The following is a 21,681-nucleotide window of genomic DNA, read 5'->3' on the forward strand; positions in this document are numbered from 1 at the left end:
TGACTACTCCCTCCCTTGTGAAACATCTCTCCGAGTTTCCATGATATCACACACTCCTGGGTTTTCCTTGTTTCATCTGTTCATTTAACAAATGATCAGGCAATATCAACCATGTAATGGACACTTTTCTGGGTGCCTGGGACATACTAGTGTACAAAACAGGCCAAATCTCTGTCTTTGAGGAATTTCTATGGAGGTGGGGGAGATGAACAACAAATGCACAAAATGAGTAGGTTAGAAGGTAATTAGAGGAAGACTTCCCTGGTGGTCCAGTGGTTAAGAAACCATGCTCCTAATGCAGGGGGCCCAGGTTCAACCCCTGGTCAGGGAACTAGATCCCACATGCATGCTGCAACTAAGAGCCCGCATGCTGCAACCAAAGATACCGTGTGCTGCAATGAAGGTCTGGTGTAGCCAAATACATAAATAAATAAATATTTTTTTTAAAAAGATGATTAGAGAAAGAGTAGAATAAGAAGTGATCAGGAGGGGCTTCCCTGGTGGCGCAGTGGTTGAGAGTCCGCCTGTCGATGCAGGGGACACGGGTTCGTGCCCCAGTCGGGGAAGATCCCACAGGCCGCGGAGCGGCTGGGCCCGTGAGCCGTGGCCGCTGAGCCTGCGCGTCCGGAGCCTATGCCCCGCAACGGGAGAGGCCACGGCAGTGAGAGGCCCACATACCACAAAAAAAAAAAAAAAGAAGTGATCAGGGTGTGTGTGTGGAGTGGGTCATAAAATGGAACAGGGAGGTCATCATAGGCCTTACTGAGATGGTGATATTTGATGAAAAACCTGAAAGAGAGAGTGTTAGCCCTACTGACCAACAGTTAGAAGGCCAGAGTAAATGGAGCCAAGTGAGAAAGGGGTAGCATAGCAGGAGATGAAGTTAGAAGTAATGAGGACCAGCTAGAGAGGCTTGAGGACCACTGTAAGAACTGTGGCTTTTTTACTCTGAGGAAAAAGGGAGTGTCACTGCAGGGTTTTGAGCTGGTAAATTACATGATATGACTTATATTTGAAAAGTACACTCTGGCTGTTGTATTGAGACTAAATTTAAGGGGGGTTAGGATAGAAGTAGATGAGAGATTATGGTGGTTTGGACCATAATGTGGTGGAACTTGTCAGAATATTAAGTAACAGATTCTGGGTACTCTGAAGGTAGAGCCTGCACAGTTTGCTCACAGATTGGATGTGGGGTGAGGGTAAGAGTGAGGAGGTTAAGAGAGGATGGGGCCGAGAGGGGAGTCATGGATGACTCCAAGGTTTCTGGACTAAGAAATGGAGTGGTGGAGTTGGCATCAACTCAGATGGGGAAGGCTGCAGCCAAAACAGGTTCATGGCAAAAGATGAGGAATTCAAGTTTTGGACATGTCCTACTTCCCTGGGGGCTTCTTGCTTATTCCACCCCATTTTTAATGCCAGGATTCCTCAAGACTCAGTTCTCTACCCTCTTTTCCCCTCTTAGATGATCTCATCTTCTCCTATGACTTTAAGCACCACATAGATACATAACCCGCAAATTTAAATCTCCAGTCTAGACTTTTCACCTGAATTCCAGACTGTTTACTGGACATATTTCCACCTGGGTATTTCAAAGGCATCTCAGACTCAACATGTTCCCTAACTTCTCTTCATTCCACCGACACTGCCCCAACCCACTGTCTCCAGCCTGAACTATTGCAAAAGTCTCCTTAATTGGGCCTCTCATTTCTACTCTGTCCCCAGAGATCTTTTTTTTTGTGTGTGGTACACGGGCCTCTCACTGTTGTGGCCTCTCCCGTTGCAGAGCACGGGCTCCGGACGCGCAGGCTCAGCGGCCATGGCTCACGGGCCCAGCCACTCCATGGCATGTGGGATCCTCCCAGACCGGGGCACGAACCCGTGTCCCCTGCATTGGCAGGCAGACTCTCAACCACTGCACCACCAGGGAAGCCCCCCAGAGATCTTTTAAACACAATCATCATATAATACCCCTATTTAAAATAATTCACTAGCTTCCTACTGCTGCTTAGAATAAAATTCAATCACGCTCCCATGGCCTACAAGGTCTACTGCATGAACTGGCCATTACCGCCTTCTCAAACTTCATTTCATACCACTCTTCCCTTTCTGAGCTGTGATCCAGCTTTCTTTCAATTCATCAAGTATGCCAACCTTACTTCAGTGGTACATGCTGCCTGTCTGCTTGGACTCCTCCCTTGCTCTTTGCATCCCTCATTTCTACTCATTGTCTAATCTGTTTAAATGTCTCCACCTTAAGAAGGCCATCCCTGAGCATTCTATTTACAGCAGACCATTTGGCACACTGACACATTCAATTCAGTTGGTTTTCCCCTCTCCTTCACTAGAATGCAAACTTCAGAAAAAAACACAGGAGTTTTTGTCTTTGTTGTTCACAGCAGTATCCTCTGGCACTTATTAAAACTTATAATTACTGTTTAGTACTTATCTCCTGGACTCTCAAGTTCCATAAAAGGAGGATCAATGTCTATCTTGGTTCATCATTACTTCCCCAGTGTCCTTCACACTGGCACATAGCAATTTGTTGATATTTGCTGAATTAATATATCACAGTATGAGAAAAGGAGACTGAGAAATAAAACTAAGAAAGAATGGCACTGCAGAAGCCACGAGGGAATATTTCAAGGAGGGCAAGGCCAAACCTGCTGCCACTATGCTCTGACCTGAATCTTCTTTACCACAGCCTGGGTACTGTTGATCACACTGTCCTCCCAAGTGAGCCACCCACAGCTGCCCCAGTCAATGGCTCTGCTATCCCAGCCATGCAATACCCACCTGGAAGAAAAGCTTTAAAAAAAGACTTAGGTTGGAGAGTAAGAGAAAAGGAATCAACATAAAGAAAAATCAGTAAAGGTATCTCTTTCTTTGGAAAGTTACTTGATGTGCCCAAGCACTTTGAGAAGGATCACTATTTCTTCAGTGGTAATCGACATATCTGAAGTAGTCAAAATGGTGACTCACAGAGTAACTTCCCAAAAAAGGAGTGTGAGGTGGGCATAGAAATAGGTGTAGTAGAACATCTAGCTGTTACAACAGATAGTGTCAATTAGGAAGATATCTGTTCCAAAGGATCAGTGATCAAGCTGAAGAAAGGTCAAGTGAAGCCTTTTGTTAAAATACCATTGAGAAGTGAAGAGAGAGAATCGATACTGATGCATCTGACTAAACACTGAAATTGAAGTTTTAGCTAGGGAGGAGACACAGGGAGAAAGGGTTAAGGTGATTTTATCTACATAGTTACCAACAGTCCAACACACAGATGACTTCTACTTCAATAACTGTATCAACATGATTTCCTAGCCATTAAGACGTCTGACACCCATCTGGAGACTGACTGACAGATCAGCATGTTTTCCAAGTCACAGCGTAAGGACTATATAATATGTGTGCAGAGGTCATGCTGCTATCCTGAGACAGTAGATAAGAGTCTGAGATTTTGAATGTTTGAAGCCACTTCTTGACATGAAAGGAATTACTTAGAGGGGGTCAGCAGGAAGCTATTTCAAATTTTAAAATCTTCTACTTTTGGAAGTTTGGTGAAACCTTAGCTTTACATGGCTTCCCAAACTCTGAGGGCTAATTCATGATAAAACCCCCATTATTACGGTGTCAAGAATAGTTCAAAGCACTTCTGTTAAGTACTCATTTCTTGAAGAAAAAATAGTTTTGCAAGGTATATTCTGTTCATGCTCTCACTGGCCAGGTAAAACATGAATAGGCATATCCTTAGAGTCAATGCCTATCTTCATATCCTAAGGATCTCTTTATAAAGGAATCAGAAGCCTACAGTTAGCAGTCATGGCTGCTCAGGATACATTGTGGTTTATTTTATAATTATGGAATAGCATTCATCTTCAAACATGAAAATCCTGATGAAATCATATACTGAGTTTGAATCCACTATAAAGCACTGACAATGAAACCAAACAGGCTTATTTGGAAAGTAAATCTGCTGATCAATAAACTGTGTTACTTAATGGCAGGCACTGTTCCCTGTTCATTTCTGTCTACTGGACAAGGCTAGTATCTGGTATATAGGAGGACTTGATAAACATTTGTTTGGTACATAGCTAATACTTTGTTGGAACAGTAAGCAAACGACCTCCACAGAAAATATGAAGTTAATGATTTGTGATGACTAAGAAAAGTAGTCTATTCAATTTCTCTTTTGTCAAGTTTCGTTACAGTCTAGATGCCATCAGTTTCAGCAGTCCCAGGAACTGTCTTGCCAGCCATGACTATTGTTAACAGTATCATATTTTGCTGCTCTACTGGAAACATTCTTTCATCTGAATGGCTTCCAGAAAGCTGTGAAGCACTGTAAGTCACTACAGAGAAACCAACTTAGACTCTTAGGAAGTTTCACTGAGAGCCATCACCTCCCCCTTTTTACAGTCCAAAGGTGGAATGGGCCACTGATGATGCAGCTGGTCCAATACGAAATGACAGTGATGTCTTGCCAACCTAAAGGTAGGCTGGTGTCATGTAGGGCTTTGTCAGAAGAAAACATTCAGAAACAGAAAATGTCAACAAATACCATCAAACAGAGAAGGCTCCTGTGGCCTAGGAGATGGGAATGTATAATCAAGCAGCCTTCAGCTTGACTTACACAGCCAGGGCTCGTCAGATTTTTTTAAGGGATACCATTTTATACTTCTCATTTACTATTAACTTTAGTTTACTAAGATCCAGAAAAAGTACTTCCCACGTATATTTCTTGAGAATGAGGAACACAGGGGACAAGGTTTTGCCTAGCTCAACTTAGGACAAATAATCTGGTCAGAGTGGAAGAAACCTGGAAAAGGATGCCATGGCCTCTGACAACCTGAATGCAGAAATACTGCAACAAGTACTCCAGACTGGTTGTTACTGAAGTCAACTGCCTACCTCTAAATCCATCAAGAGCTGAGGAAAAAGGTATAACTCAAGTCTTGATAATATACTGGGAGACCTGATAAGTCAAAAAAAAATTCTGAATTCTTAAATAGACTGGTTTTTATTTGATACTGGGGTTTTCTACCGATGCAGAATTTAATTATTCCCCACCGCAAAAACCAATCCTGGAAACAAAAGTCTGTAATTCTAGCCCTAAGTAAGAAATGTGGGTACATTTTGTGCATCTCCCATAATTATGACGGTGACCTACAGCCAAAAGAAGGAAATGCTTTTGAAACATTATTGGAGGTCTTCAATAGCACCATTTTGGGAAAGGATATCAATGGCAATCACAAAAGCTATTATATCTTTGGTAGCTGAGTTGTTAAAATCTTCAATTGGAGGAATCATTCCACTTTCTTATACCAGTCAGATTCTGACTTACTGGTCCAATTGCCTACCCTATACAGAAATCCTTTCTACAGCATCTCTGAAAGATGCCAATCCAACCACTGTTTGGAGACTTCCAGCCAATCCCACAGTTGAATAGATTGTTAAAGGCAGTCTGACTCCTTGTAACCTTTCACCTACTAGCCCCTAGTTTTGACTGCCAAGGCCAGAGGAGTCATATTCTCTCACTTTTCTACTTGACTATCTTACACATATGTGAAGACAGAAACATTGTTTAACCTTAGTCTTCTTTCATCTCTAGAATAAGTAACTCTAGCTTTCATATCAGTTGCTTATATAATAAGTTCCAGATGCTCTAGTTCCATTTCCCCTCTTCCAGGGAAAAAAACAAACAAACAAACAAAAAACCCCTCTTATATGCAATTCACATAATTGAATATAATAAAGTTAAGTCTGACTAGTTCAACGTATATGGCTGAGTAGCATACTACAAATACAAAACAAATGTTACCTTGTTTAACTAGAACTCTAACAATGCAAGTTCTTTTTAAACCAGTCATTCTCTAGCTACATACATATGTATCACCTCCTTTCCACCATCTCTATACCTGAATTCCTTGAACCTAATAAATTATTTTACATATTTTCCTACTGAATGATACCTCTCTGCACACTCCAAAGAATATTTAAGATTCTCAAGCCAGGGAATTCTATTCCTCACAGCCCAGTCCCCCGAGTTCTAAGATTCTTGAGAATACTGCGTATTTCTTTCTTTGGCTATGATGGACAACAAGATGACCTTCTCCCAAAGATTCTGTCCCTCTTCATTTTTCAGAAATAAGTTCAGAGAAGCAATCTCCTTTACTGAGATCTGCTGTTTTCTAGGGGATTATACTGTCAAGAATTTCAGATGTGATTGCTTTTAGCAAAATTAGAGTTGTAGCCTTCCTACCACCAACCTGCCTCTACAAGTTTTGTAATGTGTCACAAAAAACTCATTCATATCCTCTGTGTGTGTGTGGGGGGGGGTTGTAGGTAGGGGGCTGGTGGCAGAGGGATTGAAGAGGGAACAATTTTTCTCATAAGAAGTGACTTCTTAAAGCATGCTTATCTAAGAAATGTAATCTAGACAATAGGAGAAAAGTTCCTGTTTATGTTGATTACTTTTTTCATTTGATAGAAGAACTTAACTCCTTTAGGACTGGCAATTGATTATTCCTTTAATTGAACTAAATATTTTAGGTGAAAAGACAGACCTAATTTTTTCTAATCTGTTCTATCGTGATTCATTTTATTTTTCATTCCTGTTCCTTGGAAATCCAAACAAAAAGATAAAATCATGTCTATCCTACCCCCCAGTAAAACCTCCAAGCTTTAATCGGCTTAAAAAAAAATTTCCCTCCCATAGCTTGCCCTATAATGTACAAACACAAGAAACTGCTTGGTCAGGCCGTTACACAGTCCCACCTACATTGAGCTTCCAATAACCTGCTTACATGCATATTAACATAACGAATAACTCACCACCTACAAAGATTTTATAAAATATATTCTCCACATATTAAGAAAAATGCAGCTGGATGCACTTATTTAAAAATTAAGAAAACACGTTCTCTCTCATTAATCTAATAATAATTTAGATTGAATTTACCGAGCTAATTAAAAAAAGTTTCTAATACACCTGAGTTTAAATGCAGGGCTTTAAAGCTCTGATTTAATGTAGATTATTAGTAATTTTTATTTTATTAGTTTCTTTTATACCTTGACTTCTTAAGCTTATAACCTGTACCTGAGAATTTGGGTAAATTGTGAGAGGTAAGCTGGTTCCTAAAATACGTTTTCCATTTCAGTCTAAACAAGCTACATGAAATCTATGTAAAAAGTACTCTGCAATGTTGGGACAGAACTCAGGGTGGGATGGTTGAGAGGAATAAGGTCAATAAGAAGCTAATCCATAATCTTAAGCCTCTAAATATTACTATTTTCAGATATGAACTCATTAATACAACAAATTCTTGAAAGGTAGCAACTAAGATCTTCTTTGGTTATTTTTATCCCACAGATCAAGTGAACAGAATATAAGTAACACTACCCCTTGGATTACATATCGTTGGTTATGACGGTTTGCCAAATCAGTTATTTAAATGATTACTACACGGACAAGCAGGACAATCCAAATTAGCTGAGGACAGGCAGCACTGATCACCAAAATTTTAGGCTAAACAGAAGATTAGACTTTGGTATTCTTCATCCTTCCCTTCAGGCCCACAGGCTGTTTATAGTTCTCCCACCGACGGTCCCCCAAACCTTCTCCCTTAAAAGGCTCCTCAATGAGAACCCAACAAATTTGTAATTGATGGAGAAAGCATACCTCCCAGTAGTATTTACATTTTCAAACAGGTACAGGTTAAAACAAACAAATCTCCCACTGGTAGAAAAGTGTAAAAGCAATGTCTGTGAACAAGGAAATCTTTCTTATGCTTCTCTGCTCATCATTCCTACTCCAAGAATGTTTTAGAGAGTGCTTTAAAACATACTCTTCTGCTTTTTCAAAAAATTATTTTAAACAATCATGTAACGCACGAAGTGAAAAACCAGCATTATCTGAAGTATGAGACTATTTCCGCTTTCAACTGCGCATGGCTCACTTGAGGATAGAGGTAATCACGATCCTTCCTCAAAGTGAAAAGTATAAATGCTTTATAGAAATAAGATGTAAATTGAAAAAAAACCGTAATTCAAACGATCTAAATCTCAGAATGAGGCGAGGATAGTCCCAACTTAAATTCTAGATCCAAGCTAGAGTACCTGAACCATCTTTCCTCGCATTCTACTACTTTTCACCCCAATTTGTACGTGTCTGGCAGAGACTACCCGCCCGCACACAACCTAGGTCAGATATCAATTCTCCCAAACTTGACTCTTTCCAGTTCTAGTCTCCAGAAACTTGCTAATGACTGCTACCCAGGTAAATCTATTAACGCTAATGTGCCAATGATCAATTAAGCTGCTGCTCCTAAATCACATCCCTGCATTTTACAAAAGCATTAAGAACGTAACCCAAAGGCTTTTTAAGAGTTATAGTGGAATGTGCAAGAACGATAAATTTTGGAGATAACTGGCCTTTAAATCACAAGGTCTACTACGTCCCTACTCTTTCTAGTATGCAGAGGCCTTTTAGGGTAGTAAGACCGGAAGTTGGTACAGGTATGGTCGACACAAAACAAAGCAAAAAAGCCCAAACAAACAAACGAACAAAACCCCCCACAGCTTCCAGTGAGTAAGGCACACTCGCTCCCTAGTCCCCTAGGGGACTCCTCAGTCCCCACTCGACGACGTCGAGATGACCAGGACCGGAGCCCCAGGGGGGAAGGGCGGGGGCAGGAGGAGCACTGTGTCTGGTTTCGGGCCTGCGAGCCGGGGTGCGCAGGTGGGGTCTGGGGGCGAGGCGAGGCGGCGCTGGCCCCAGTTACCTGCGGCGAAGTGGAGCGGGGTGGACTTCCTCCCCGCCGTGTCGCGGCTGTTCACCTTCTCTGGCGTCACCAGCCTCTTGACTCGCTCCACGTCCCCGTTGCGGCACGCCTCGAACAGCTCCCGGGCGGCCGGTTCCACGGCCTCGGCCGCCGCGCCCGCGCAGGCCGCACCCCCGCCAGCGCAGCGGCGGCCCGACATGATCCTGGCCGCCGCCGCCGCTAGCAGCAGCGCCAGCAACGGCAGCAGGAGCCCCGGCCCCGCGAGCAGGAGGGCGAGGCCCCCCGGAGGAGACGCGCTCAGGGCCCGGGCCGCTCGGATCCCTGCTGTCACCGGGCTCGGCGCAGTCCCATGGCCGCGCCGCCCTGCGCCCCTCGCTCGGCCTCGCGACCCCGGCTGCCCCGCGGCGGCGGCAGAGGTACCGCGACCCCACCGTTCGACCTCCGAAGCGACGCGGAGGCGGAAGCTGGCAAGGCCCCTCCTTCCAGCTCTTCTGAGCCCTGGGAGCGCACGTGACGTCGCGCTGCGCGTGCGCAGTGGTCGTAGAGGGCCGGGCAGGTTTCGGCGAGCGGGGCGGCGCGGAGGGGTTTGTGGGAAATGTGAGGCGAGATCCTCCGGATTTGGGAGGAGAGGGGGATTCGTCCCACCGCCATCTTTGTGGTGGGTTTTGCTGAAGTGGAGCGACTCTGCTTATGGTCTTTCTTAAAGAATGGATTTCCTGATCTGAATTTCATTATTACACTGAAGAGAACTCTTGAAAGTTTTTCCCCGATTTTGCATATTATTTTGGACTTATTTTGTGGAAAATTTCCATGTTTTCAGCTTCCACAATTCCTTTCTCCTGGGGGTTTCTTTTCTGTTTCGCTTGTTTGTACACCCCCCCACACACACACACCCCTATCTCCACTGTCTCTTCCCTTCCCCCGCAACTATTTTGCTGTTTGTGTGCCACTTCTCGGAAATGAATGAGTTGCTTGATGGGAAATTTGGATGAGCTGCCCCAAGATCATTTGAAGAAAATTAGGAAAGCAATGAAAGTTTGTTCCAATTCTAAATGAATAATTGAGAGGCATGGCTTAGATTAATTACTGTTTCCATAGTTATTAGTTTAGGACTAAATGAGGGACCCCTCGTAACTCCATATTATGCTGCTTTGGCTGAGGTGTGGATATACGGGTGACAAAGTTCAATGAGTTACGATTTATTTTTTTGCTATGAAAACAAATAAAGCACATAATTAATTCTCACGCTTAAGGTAGTGATCAGCTGGGGTTTTTTATTTAGATTTTTTTGGTGTGGACCATTTTTAAAGTCTTTTATTGAACTTGTTACAATATTTTATATTTTTCTTGGCCAGAAGGCATGTGGGATCTTAGCTCCCCAACCTGGGATCGAACCTACACCCCCTGCATTGGAAGGTGAAGTCTTTTTTTTTTAATTAAATTTATTTATTTATGTATTTATTTTTGGCTGAGTTGGGTCTTTGTTGCTTCGCCCGGGCTTTCTCTAGTTGCAGAGAGTGGGAACTACTCTTTTTTTTTTTTTTTTTTTTTTCCCGGTACGCGGGCCTCTCGCTGTTGTGGCCTCTCCTGTTGCGGAGCACAGGCTCCGGACGCGCAGGCTCAGCCGCCATTGCTCACGGGCCCAGCCGCTCCGCGGCATGTGGGATCCTCCCGGACCGGGGCACGAACCCGTGTCCCCTGCACCGGCAGGCGGACTCTCAACCACTGCGCCACCAGGGAAGCTCTGGGAGCTATTCTTCATTGCAGTGTGTAGGCTTCTTGCGGAGCATGGGCTTCAGGCGCCTGGGCTTCAGTAATTGTGCTCGTGGGCTCTGGGGTGCAGGCTCAGTGGTTGTGGCGCACGGTCTAGTTGCTCCGCGGCATGTGGGATCTTCTCGGACCAGGGCTCGAACCCGTGTCGCCTGCATTGGCAGGCAGATTCTTAACCACTGTGCCACCAGGGAAGCCCTGGAAGGTGAAGTCTTAACCACTGGACTTCAAGGGAAGTCACTCTAGACAGTCTAATCATCTGTGAATGTTGGAAAAAGTTTCTCCTTTTCCCATCCTAGGCCTTAGGCCTTACTGGGTTGGCTAAGACCGCTAATGTAATATTGAGTAAAAGTATTGATATTGGATATGCTTGCCTTGTTCTGTTTTTTAAAAGGACATCTAACCTTTTACTGTTAAGAATGATGTTTTGGGGGGCCTCCCTGGTGGCGCAGTGGTTGAGAGTCCGCCTGCCGATGCAGGGGATACGGGTTCGTGCCCTGGTCTGGGAGGATCCCATATGCCGCGGAGCGGCTGGGCCCGTGAGCCATGGCCGCTGAGCCTGCGCGTCCGGAGCCTGTGCTCCGCAACGGGAGAGGCCACAACAGTGAGAGGCCCGCATACCGCAAAAAGAAAAAAAAAAAAAAAAAAAAAAAAAAGAATGATGTTTTGGGGATTTCCCTGGTGGCCCAGTGGTAAGAATCCACCTTCCAATGCAGGGGACGCTGGTTTGATTCCTGGTTGGGGAGCTAAGATCCCACATGCCGTGGGGCAACTAAGCCCACGCACCACAACTACTGAGTTCTCGTGCCTCAACGAGAGAGCCCGTGTGCCACAAACTACAGAACCCACGCGCCCTGGAGTCTGCGCGCGACAACTAGAGAGAGAAAACCCACACGCCACAACTAGAGTGAAGCCTGCACGCTGCAACGAAAGATCCTGCACACGTCAACAAAGAACCTGCGTGCTGCAACTAAGACCTGACGCAGCCAAAAAATAATAATAATAAAAAAGCCATCTCTAAAAAAAAAAAGATGTTTTTTCACCTAGAAAAGAACATAGGCAAGACATTCTCTGATTAAACCATAGCAATATTTTCTTAGTCTCCCAAGGCAAAGGAAATAAAAGCAAAAATAAACAGATGGAATCTAATCAAAGTTATAAGCTTTTGCATAGCAAAGGAAACCATAAACAAAATGAAAAGACAACCTACAGACTGGAGAAAATATTTGTGAATGATACGACTGAAAAGGGCTTAATTTCCAAAATATACAAACAGCTCAGACAATTCAATATCAAAAAAACAACCCAATCAAAAAAATGGGCAGAACTAAATAGACATTTCTCCAAAGAAGACATACAGATGGCCAACAGGCACATGAAAAGATGCTCAACTTTGCTAATTATTAGAAAAATGCAAATCAAAACTACAATGAGGTGTCATCTCACACCGGTCAGAATGGCCATCATCAAAAAGTCTATAAATAATAATTGTTGGAGAGGATGTGGAGAAAAGGGAACCCTCCCACACTGTTGGTGGGAATAGAAATTGGTAGAGTTACTATGGAAAATAGTATGGAGGTTCCTCAAAAAATGAAAAATAGAGTTACGATATGATCCTGCAGTCCCACTTCTGGGCATATATCTGGAAAAGATGAAAACTCTAATTTGAAAAGATACATGCACCTCAATATTCATAGCAGCACTATTTACAATAGCTAAGACACGGAAGCAACCTACGTATCCCTCTACAGATGAATGGATAAAGAGGATGTGGCATATATATACACACACACACACACACACACACAAAATGGAATATTACTTAGCCATAAAAAGAATGAAATTTTGCCATTTGCAGCAACATGGATGGACCTAGAGATTATCATACTAAGTGAAGTAAGCCAGACAAAGACAAATATTATATGATATCACTTATATGTGGAATCTAAAAAATAATAAAAATGAACTTATTTACAAAACAGAAACAGACTCACAGACATAGAAAACAAAATTATGGTTACCAAAAGGGAAAGGAGAGGGGGTGACAAATTAGGAGTTTGTGATTAGCAGATACAAACTGCTATATATAAAACAGATAAAAAGGATTTACTGTAGGGCTTCCCTGGTGGCACAGTGGTTGAGAGTCCGCCTGCCGATGCAGGGGACACGGGTTCGTGCCCCGGTCTGCGAAGATCCCACATGCTGCGGAGCGGCTAGGCCCGTGAGCCATGGCCGGGGAGCCTGTGCGTCCGGAGCCTGTGCTCCGCAACGGGAGAGGCCACAACAGTGAGAGGCCCGCGTAGTGAAAAAAAAAAAAAGGATTTACTGTAGTACAGGGAACTATATTCAATATCTTGTAATAACCTATAATGGAAAAGAGTTATAGGTATCTGAATCACTGCTGTACACCTGAAACTAATATTGTAAATCAACTATACTTCAATTAAAAAAGAAAAGAATGATGTTTTTTAAAATGTTGTTTTCCATAGTGTTTTGGTAGTTACACTTTTTTCAGGTGAAAGAGGTTTCCTTCTGTTTGCACTTTGCTAATGATTGTTGTCATGAATGGATGTTGAATCTTTATAAAATGCTTCCTTTTTTGTTAAGTTTTAATCATAATTGGATGTTGAATTTTATCAAATGATTTTTTTCCTACACCTATTGAGGTAATTTTCTTCTTTAATCTGTCCATGTAGTTAATCATATTTATGGATTTTCTAATGTCAAACCAATCAATAATTTAAAATTTTCCCACAAAGTAAACATCAAGTCCAGAGGGCTGTTTAGGCAAATTCTACCAAACTTTCACAGAATAATTCCAGTCTTGTTCAAACTCTTTCCAGATACTAGAGGAAGACAAAATACTCCCTAACTCATTCTATGACACTGTTATAACCTTGATACCAAAGCAGGTAAGGACAAGAAAGGAAAATTACAGACCACTTTCAATCATGAACATAGATATAAAACTTCTAAGTAGACGATAAGCTAACAGAATCCAAAAAGGTGATGTAGAACCAGCTGGTGCTTGAAAAAAAAATACTCAAAACAAATACAACACACAAAAAATAACTCCAGAGGTGTTTATATGTATAACTAAAGCAACTGTGGGACTGAATCTGACAGTCATTTTCTTAATTGGAAACAAGATACTTTCCCTCGCCTATCTTTATTTTTCCCTTCATTAAAAGGGAAGTGATGGACTTCCCTGGTGGCGCAGTGGTTAAGAATCTGCCTGCCGGGGCTTCCCTGGTGGCGCAGTGGTTGAGAGTCTGCCTGCCGATGCAGGGGACGCGGGTTCGTGCTCCGGTCTGGGAGGATCTCACATGCCACGGAGCGGCTGGGCCCGTGAGCCATGGCCGCTGAGCCTGCGCGTCCGGACCCTGTGCTCCACAACGGGAGAGGCCACAACAGTGAGAGGCCCGCGTACCGCAAAAAAAAAAAAAAAAAAAAAAGAATCTGCCTGCCAGTACAGGGGACACGGGTTCGATCCCTGGTCTGGGAAGATCCCACATGCCACAGAGGAACAAAGCCCGTGCGCCACGACTACTGAGCCTGCGCTCTAGAGCCCACAAGCCACAACTACTGAGCCCACATGCCACGACTACTGAGCCCACATGCCACAACTACTGAAGCCTGCGCTCCAAGAGCCCGCGCTCCACAACAAGAGAAGCCACTGCAATGAGAAGCCCACGCACCACAACGAAGAGTAACCCCCCTTCACCGCAACTAGAAAAAGCCCTCATGCAGCAACAAAGACCCAACGCAGCCAAAAATAATAAATAAAATAAATAAATAAATAAATTATAAAAAAGGAAGTGAACAGCTTGGACTTAGGGATAGTGAGTTAAAACAGAAATACGGAGGTACAGAAAAAGACTATACCAGGTTGAATTGTGTCCCCCCCAAATTCATATCCACCCAGAATCTCAGAAAGTGACCATGTGAGGATGGAGGCAGAGATTGGTTTGATGCATACACAAGCCAAGGAATGCCAGGGATTGCAGGCAACCATCAGAAGCTAGAAAAGGCAAGAAAGGATCTTACCCTAGAGAGCCTTCAGAGAGAGCACAGCCCTGCTAATTCCTTGATTTCAGATAGCTAGCCTCCAGAATTGTGAGAGAATAAATTTCTATTATTACAAGACACCCAGTTTGAGGTACTTTGTTATTGTAGTCCTAGGGAACTAATAACAGATTATGATGCTATAAAGTGGGGTGCTGCTGTGACAAATACCTAAAAATATGGAAGTGGCTTTGGAATTGGATAGTGGGTAGAGGCTGGAAGAATTTTAAAGTGCATGATAGAAAAAAGCCTAGATTGCCTTGAAGAGATGGTTGGTAGAAATAGAAGTTAAACATAATTCTGGTGAGGGTCTAGAAGGAAGAGAAAACTGTAGAGAAAGGTTCTGTAGTCTGAGGGCATACAAATATCACTAACAGAATGTCACTAGAAATATGAATGATAAAATGCTTCTGATGAGGTGCCAGATAGAAATGAGGAACATATTAATGAACACTATAGGAAAGGTAATCCTTGTTATAAAGCAGCAGCAAACTTGGCTGAATTATGTTCTACTATTGGGTGAAAATAAAATTTATAAGAGATGAATTTGGATAGATTTCCAAGCAACATGTGGAAGGTGCAGACTGGTTTCTCCTTGTCACTTACAGTAAAATAAGAGATAAATTGAGAAATAAACGGTTAAGGAAAACAGAACCTGCAAATGATGCATTGGAAAATTCTTAGCCTACCCAGATAGCATACTCTGGAAACAGGGCCAAGGGTGTGAGTGGACAACTCTTTGCTATAGGGATCAGGTGTGTCTAATTTATGGCTCCAATCAACCATCTCAGCAGCAGCCAGCAATAGACAAGTTTACCCAGGAACGCTTGTGTCTGATGGTGTGTATTCTCTTGACATCCACAGAAGATTGACAAGGTTTTGGAGAATTTTACACCAACAGAAACCCTGCCAGCCCGGATGGAAGGGGACAGAGACAGGATGAAATGAAGAAAGAATACCCTTGAGGGCAGAGCCATGAAGGCAGAGGCCAGAGAGGGTGGGGCTGCCACCTAGGAGGGCTGAGAGGATGGAGCATCAAGCCACAAAGGATTACTCTTAAGCCTTGAAGCCTAATAGAATTTGTCTTTCTGGGTGGTGAACTGTTTTAGAAAGGTAATTAATCTCTTTACTCCTTTTTTTTTTTTTTTTCAGTTTAGGAATGGCAATGTTTATCCCATGTCTATCCCATCATTGTATTTTGGAAGCAGACAGTTTGTTTTCTAGTTTCACAGGTCTGTGGACAGAGAATTTTGCCCCATGATGAACCATACCCAGAGTTTCACCCATACCTGATTTAGATGATTTAGATGACAAGATTTGGATTTTTTTTTAAGTTGACAATATTTTGGAATTAGATTTAATGCTGCAATGGGTTAAGACTTCAGGGGACTTCGAGATGGGGTGAATGTATTTTGCACATGGGATGGATGCGAGTTTGGGGGGAGGCAGATGGCAGACTGTACTGAGTTGATAGTGTCCCCTCTAAAATCATGTCCAGTTTGAACCTCAGAATGTGACCTAATTTGGAAATAGGGTCTTTGCTAATGTAATTAAGTTGAGGTCATATTGGATTAGGATGGGCTCTAAATACAATCACTGGAGTCCTTACAAGAAAAGACAAAGACACACAGACACAGAAACATATGGAAAAAGGTAATTTGAGGATTACTGGCAACCACTAGTAGCTAGAGGAGGCAAGAAGTATCCTCCATAGAGTGTTTCAGAGAAAACATGGCCCTGCCAACACCTTGATTTCAGACTTCCAGCTTGCAAATTTTGAGGAAATAAATTTCTGTTATTATAGGCCACTCAGTTTGCAGTACTCAGGTCAGCAGCCCTAGGAAATGAATACACAGGGCCACTGATACTTGTGAGAAATGCTTGTCAAATATAAGCGCTCGAAGGACTGAAAGCTCACAAGAGCATGGCAAAGTGGGCAAATGGACTAAATGTACAAGTTGTGAGGGAATGAAAAGGGTTACCAACTGACCTCTGCTCAAGGGTTATGTTGTAGGAGCTTGGGAAGGAGACAGAAACTGCAAAATGATTTAGTGGAAAAGCTTTGCCTTGGTGTTTAACTTGCTGCCTAATGGAAACCGATTATATGCCTGTTTACTCTTCATCTTTCGTAGCCCTTTGAATTTCCCTAGATAAATAGTGAAAGTATTTTGGCTTTTCAGTTTCTATGGTACTTTCAGCTATTTTATGTTCATGACAGAACATTTGGCATGTTTTGTTATGACTAAAGCTGACAGAAATGCAATGTCATTTAAAAAAAATTTACTTGTTTTTTCTTTTCACAAAATGTTTGTTGTTGAAAGTTTGAAAAATAGAGGTCAGCAAAAGGAAAAATATGCTAACAAAAGTTGACACACACACATTAACGTTCGTGTCACAGCTTGCGTTCTTTGGGAAGCTGACTCTGAGATGGAGACTAGCGTGCAGGATGTTTATTAAGGAATGGTCTTGGGATCAATACTTGTGGAAGGGAGGAGAAGGAAGCAGGATTGGGTAGAGGGAGAAGTTGAACTGAGATACAGCTCCAATCAACTAACCTGATGACTAACTCTGGATCTCAGATGGCCCTTAAAATTGTCCCAAATCTGGGCATGAGGAACAGACACTTACACCTCCTACATTGATCAGTCATTGAATAGGAACTACCCTTCTAGGGAGGTATGATCTTGGGCCAGTTTTATTTAGGCAAAGTAATCCCCAGTGAGGGCTGAGAACAGAGGGCTGTCTTCCTGAAGTACTTCCAGTGGCTGGGGGAATGAGTCCTCCATTTCTTGAGAGGCACCTGGGTGGCACATTGCAGCATCTACCACATATAGGTATAGAAAACTGAGTTAATCATATTCTGCAATTCATGGCTGCTATGGACTGAATGTTCATGTCCCCCCTAAATTCACAGGTTGAAACCCTAACCTCCAGTCTGTTGGATTTTTGGGTGGTGAACTGTTTTAGAAAGGTAATCTCTTTACTCCTTTTTTTTCAGTTTAGGAATGGCAATGTTTGTCCCACGTCTATCCCATCATTGTATTTTGGAAGCAGACAGTTTGTTTTCTAGTCTAGCAGACAGTTTGTTTTCTAGCAGACAGTTTGTTTTCTAGTGGGATGTGGGGGCCTTTGGGAGGTAATTAGGTCTTGAGAGTGGAGTCCTCATAATGGGATTAGTGCCCTTAGAAGAGACATAAGAGAGATGATCTCTCTCTCTAGTGAGGATACAGCAGCAAGTTCTACAGAACTGTGAGAAATAAAAGTTTGCTGTTAAAGCCACACCTTCTATGGTGTTATAGTAGTCCAAGCTGACTAAGATGGTGGCACTTTATCACCATCTGTTTTGGCAGCAATCTCTTTTATTTTCTTTTTTTCCCTTTCAACTGATCCCTAGATCCATTCTTCTACCCTGATATGTTTGGTGTATATTCCTTGATTATGAACTATTATTGAAAAATATATAATACTGTTTTGTGTATTTATGTGTTTTCAATTTATATCAGTGGCTCTAAGCTGTAGTTCTTTTCAGTTTTCCATCAGTTACATTGATGATACTGTGCTATTGCTGTCTATAGTTGTGCTCCTTGCTGTTTTTCCCAATATTATGTTTTTCAGATTTATACATCTTACTGTATGTTCATCTAGTACATTGCTTCCAGATGCTTCATTTTACCTCCCCATCTTTTTTAGTGATGAAAACCCAAGTTAATTCCAACTCTCACTACCATAAACAATTTTTGTACATATTCCCGTTAGGTAAGAAAGTTAAAAAAATGGTATTTATGGGTTAAGGTGGATTCATATATCAATTAAAATAAAGCTAACTGCTGTAATAGATAAGCCTTAAAATCTCAGTGGCTTTACATAATGGAAATTTCTCACACATATGAAGTCCAGCTGGTGGTGGGGCATGCTCCATAGAATCATTCAGCGCCTAGACTGGTGGAGGCTCTGCCATCTGTTGCCGTGGTTCTAAATGTTGATAGCCAACCAACATATGCAGAAAGAAAGAGAGAGAGTAGAGGACTGCATGGGAGATTTCTACAGGCCAAGCCTGGAAATGGCATATATCACTCTACTCACATTCCACAGGCTTAAAGTCACACAGTTGTTCCTAACCAAAAGGGAGGCTGGAAAATATGGTGTAGTTGAGGGTCCAGGAGAAAAAGGAATTAGGTCTGTTGAGTGGGTGGCCAGTCTCTGCCATAGTTCACTCTTCTGGCAACCAATATCTGCTTCATGCTTCTTCCCACATAGGTTACACCACATCTTAAGAGAGACTACCCAAACTCTCATTCAGTCACTGCATGCAACTCAAGTTCCAGAATTTCCTGGTGATATGCAATTCTTTCCATCATAGGTGGTCAAGCCACCTATTAGCTACAATTAAAAATTCTTATTTGGAAAAGGAAAAGATGGGAGACAACAGTCAGGGGTTCATAGTAATTATGAAATCCTCTGGGACTTGCATTGTGAATACCTCCTACCCTCGGGTGTGGGGTAATTTTTTTTTTTTTTTTGCGGTATGTGGGCCTCTCACTGTTGTGGCCTCTCCCGTTGCGGAGCACAGGCTCCGGACGCACAGGCCCAGCAGCCATGGCTCACGGGCCCAGCTGCTCCGCGGCATGTGGGATCTTCCCAGACCGGGGCACGAACCCGTTTTCCCTGCATTGGCAGGCGGACTCTCAACCACTGTGCCACCAGGGAAGCCCTGTGGGGTAATTTTTGATTAGATACTGATCCTGTTCCTGTTGAGGAGTTCCCTTGTCCATTGTTTCTCATGGTCCTTGAGTTAACCCTCCTGGATATTCTTCCTTGTCCATTTTCTGAAGGACAGCTGAAGAGGTAGTTGAGGAGTAAAACCCTTCTTGGGGACTGCAGAGTTTTCTCAGTCTGCTTGCAGCTATGCAGATTTGAAGACCTGAATTTTGAAGACCAGAAGAGTCAATGCTTCTTTAGTAGACTCTGTTTTTGGTTTTGGCCAGATAATTCCTTCAAAAACTTATTAGGTTTCTGATCAGTTTGCTTCTAGTCAATTCCTGGTGCCTATAACCACAGTTAAATTCGTTCACAGACACAATTCTTAATCCTAATTTAATTTTTGCTTCCTTGATGCCACGCTTCTTTCTCTTACTATAATGATAGCTACATTAAGACCATAAGGCTTGAGAAGGAGGGCCAACCTCTTAATTTATTCTTTGCTGCCTGCCTAAGTCTTAATGGTCCTTGGTTGCACAAGAGTTTTCTCAATGCTATTTCCTTCTGTTTAGCTTTTGTGACCCTCCTAGGCCCCATGTTCTGGATTCTCTTTATTCCCTTTCATTTCTGCTTGAAATTAGCTAATTCTTACCTGAGATTATCTTGTTTTCTAATATCTTGCTAAATACAATCAGTAACAACCATAACACACAGTTAACTTTTTATTTTCCCAATGTCTTCCCCTAAGCTATGGACCTGGTAAATACCTGGTCTGTCTTTCAAGTTATCTCTGACAACAGTTTACCACATATTTTGCCATTGCATATATGGGTCTCTATATCCATTTCCAACACTATCCCCCCAAATCATAATATTTTCCTCACTATCCACCGTTAAGCCAATGCCACACAATTTAGATTTTCTTTTACAACACTCAACTTCAAGTTTCTAATTTCTGTATTAATTAAGGTAATACTAAACTGCCAAAATTTTGGTGGTTTAATACAATAGAAATTTATATCTTACACCATAAAGTCTATGTGATTGGGCTGTGGGGAGGGAAGGTTTTTTTCCACATGGTCATTCAGGGATCCAGGGTAACAGAACTTCTGACTTTCCAATGAGTTTCTTCTAAGGTTGCCCTAGCTAGTTCTGTGCCATGAGCCTAAAATACACATACATAACTATATCTCATTAATATTACGTGTTAAAATGGAAATATTTTGGATATATTAGGTTAAAGAACATCTATTATTAAAATTAATTTCCCCTGCTCCTTTTTACTTTTTAAATGTGGTTACCAGAACCCTCTTGCACTGTTGATAACATATCAACAGTTGATAACATATGGGACTTGTTCAGTTTTTACTGAGGCACAGTCATGCCCACTCATTTACGTCTTGTCCATGGTTGCTTTTGTGCTATAACAGCAGAATTGAGTAGTTGCAACAGACAGTCAGTTTCCCAAAGCCTAAAATATTGAGTATCTGGCTTTTCACAGGACAAGCTTGCTGACCACTGGCCTAGTTGATTAAAACCTGTTGTTGTCGACATAATAAATATCTTCTGCAAATGCAATCCCTGGCTGTTTAACATTTTCTATGGTTTTCTTTGTGGAAAAAAAATTCTTTAATTTAACGTAGTCAGATCCTTTAATTTGTACCTTAAGATTTGTGCTTTTTGGGTCTTTTTAAACACGTTTTTCCATTCTCAAAGATCATAGAGATATATTCCTTCATTCTCTTAGCATTTCACACTTAAGCCTTTGATCCATATCAAATTTACCTTTTTAAAAATTGACGTGGGGGTTTCCCTGGTGGCACAGTGGTTAAGAGTCCGCCTGCCAATGCAGGAGACATGGGTTCGAGCTCTGGTCCGGGAAGATCCCACATGCCACGGAGCAACTAAGCCTGTGCACCACAACTACTGAGCCTGTGCTCTAGAGCCCATGAGCCACAGCTACTGAGCTCGCGTACCACAACTACTGAAGCCCACATGTCCTGGAGCCTGCGTGCCGCAACAAGAGAAGCCACCACAATGAGAAGCCCACGCGCCTAGAGCCCATGCTCCATAACAAGAGAAGCCACCACAGTGAGAAGTCTGTGCACCGCAATGAAGAGTAGCTCCCACTCGTTGCAACTAGAGAAAGCCTGCGCGCAGCAACGAAGACACAATGCAGCCAAAAAACGCCCCCCTCAAAATGATGTGAAATTATTATCAAAATTAGTAGGATAAACTATTTTCCCTACAGCATCCATTAAATAATCCATTTTTCCCATTGTATCATGGTATTACCTAGAATTCCTATTTCATTCTATAATCTTGTGCAAGTTCTATGTTTCAGTTGCCTCAACTCTAAAATGATGATAAT

General features: G+C 42.4%; 1 protein-coding gene across 3 annotated transcripts in view; it reads right to left on the minus strand.

The window, feature by feature from the left end:
- TNKS2 (tankyrase 2) overlaps positions 1-9,270 on the minus strand; it is a 64,020-nt gene extending 54,750 nt beyond the window's left edge. For all 3 annotated transcript variants that reach the window (XM_081232041.1, XM_081232040.1, XM_081232039.1), the window contains exon 1: positions 8,778-9,270. In XM_081232041.1, coding sequence (XP_081088167.1) covers positions 8,778-8,976 — 199 coding nt within the window. In that variant the 5' untranslated portion in view covers positions 8,977-9,270. The remainder of the gene's footprint in view (positions 1-8,777) is intronic.
- Between the last annotated feature and the right edge of the window lie 12,411 nt (positions 9,271-21,681).

The sequence above is a fragment of the Mesoplodon bidens genome (assembly GCF_964165515.1).
Source record: "Mesoplodon bidens genome assembly, chromosome: 1".
Taxonomy (NCBI): domain Eukaryota; kingdom Metazoa; phylum Chordata; class Mammalia; order Artiodactyla; family Ziphiidae; genus Mesoplodon; species Mesoplodon bidens.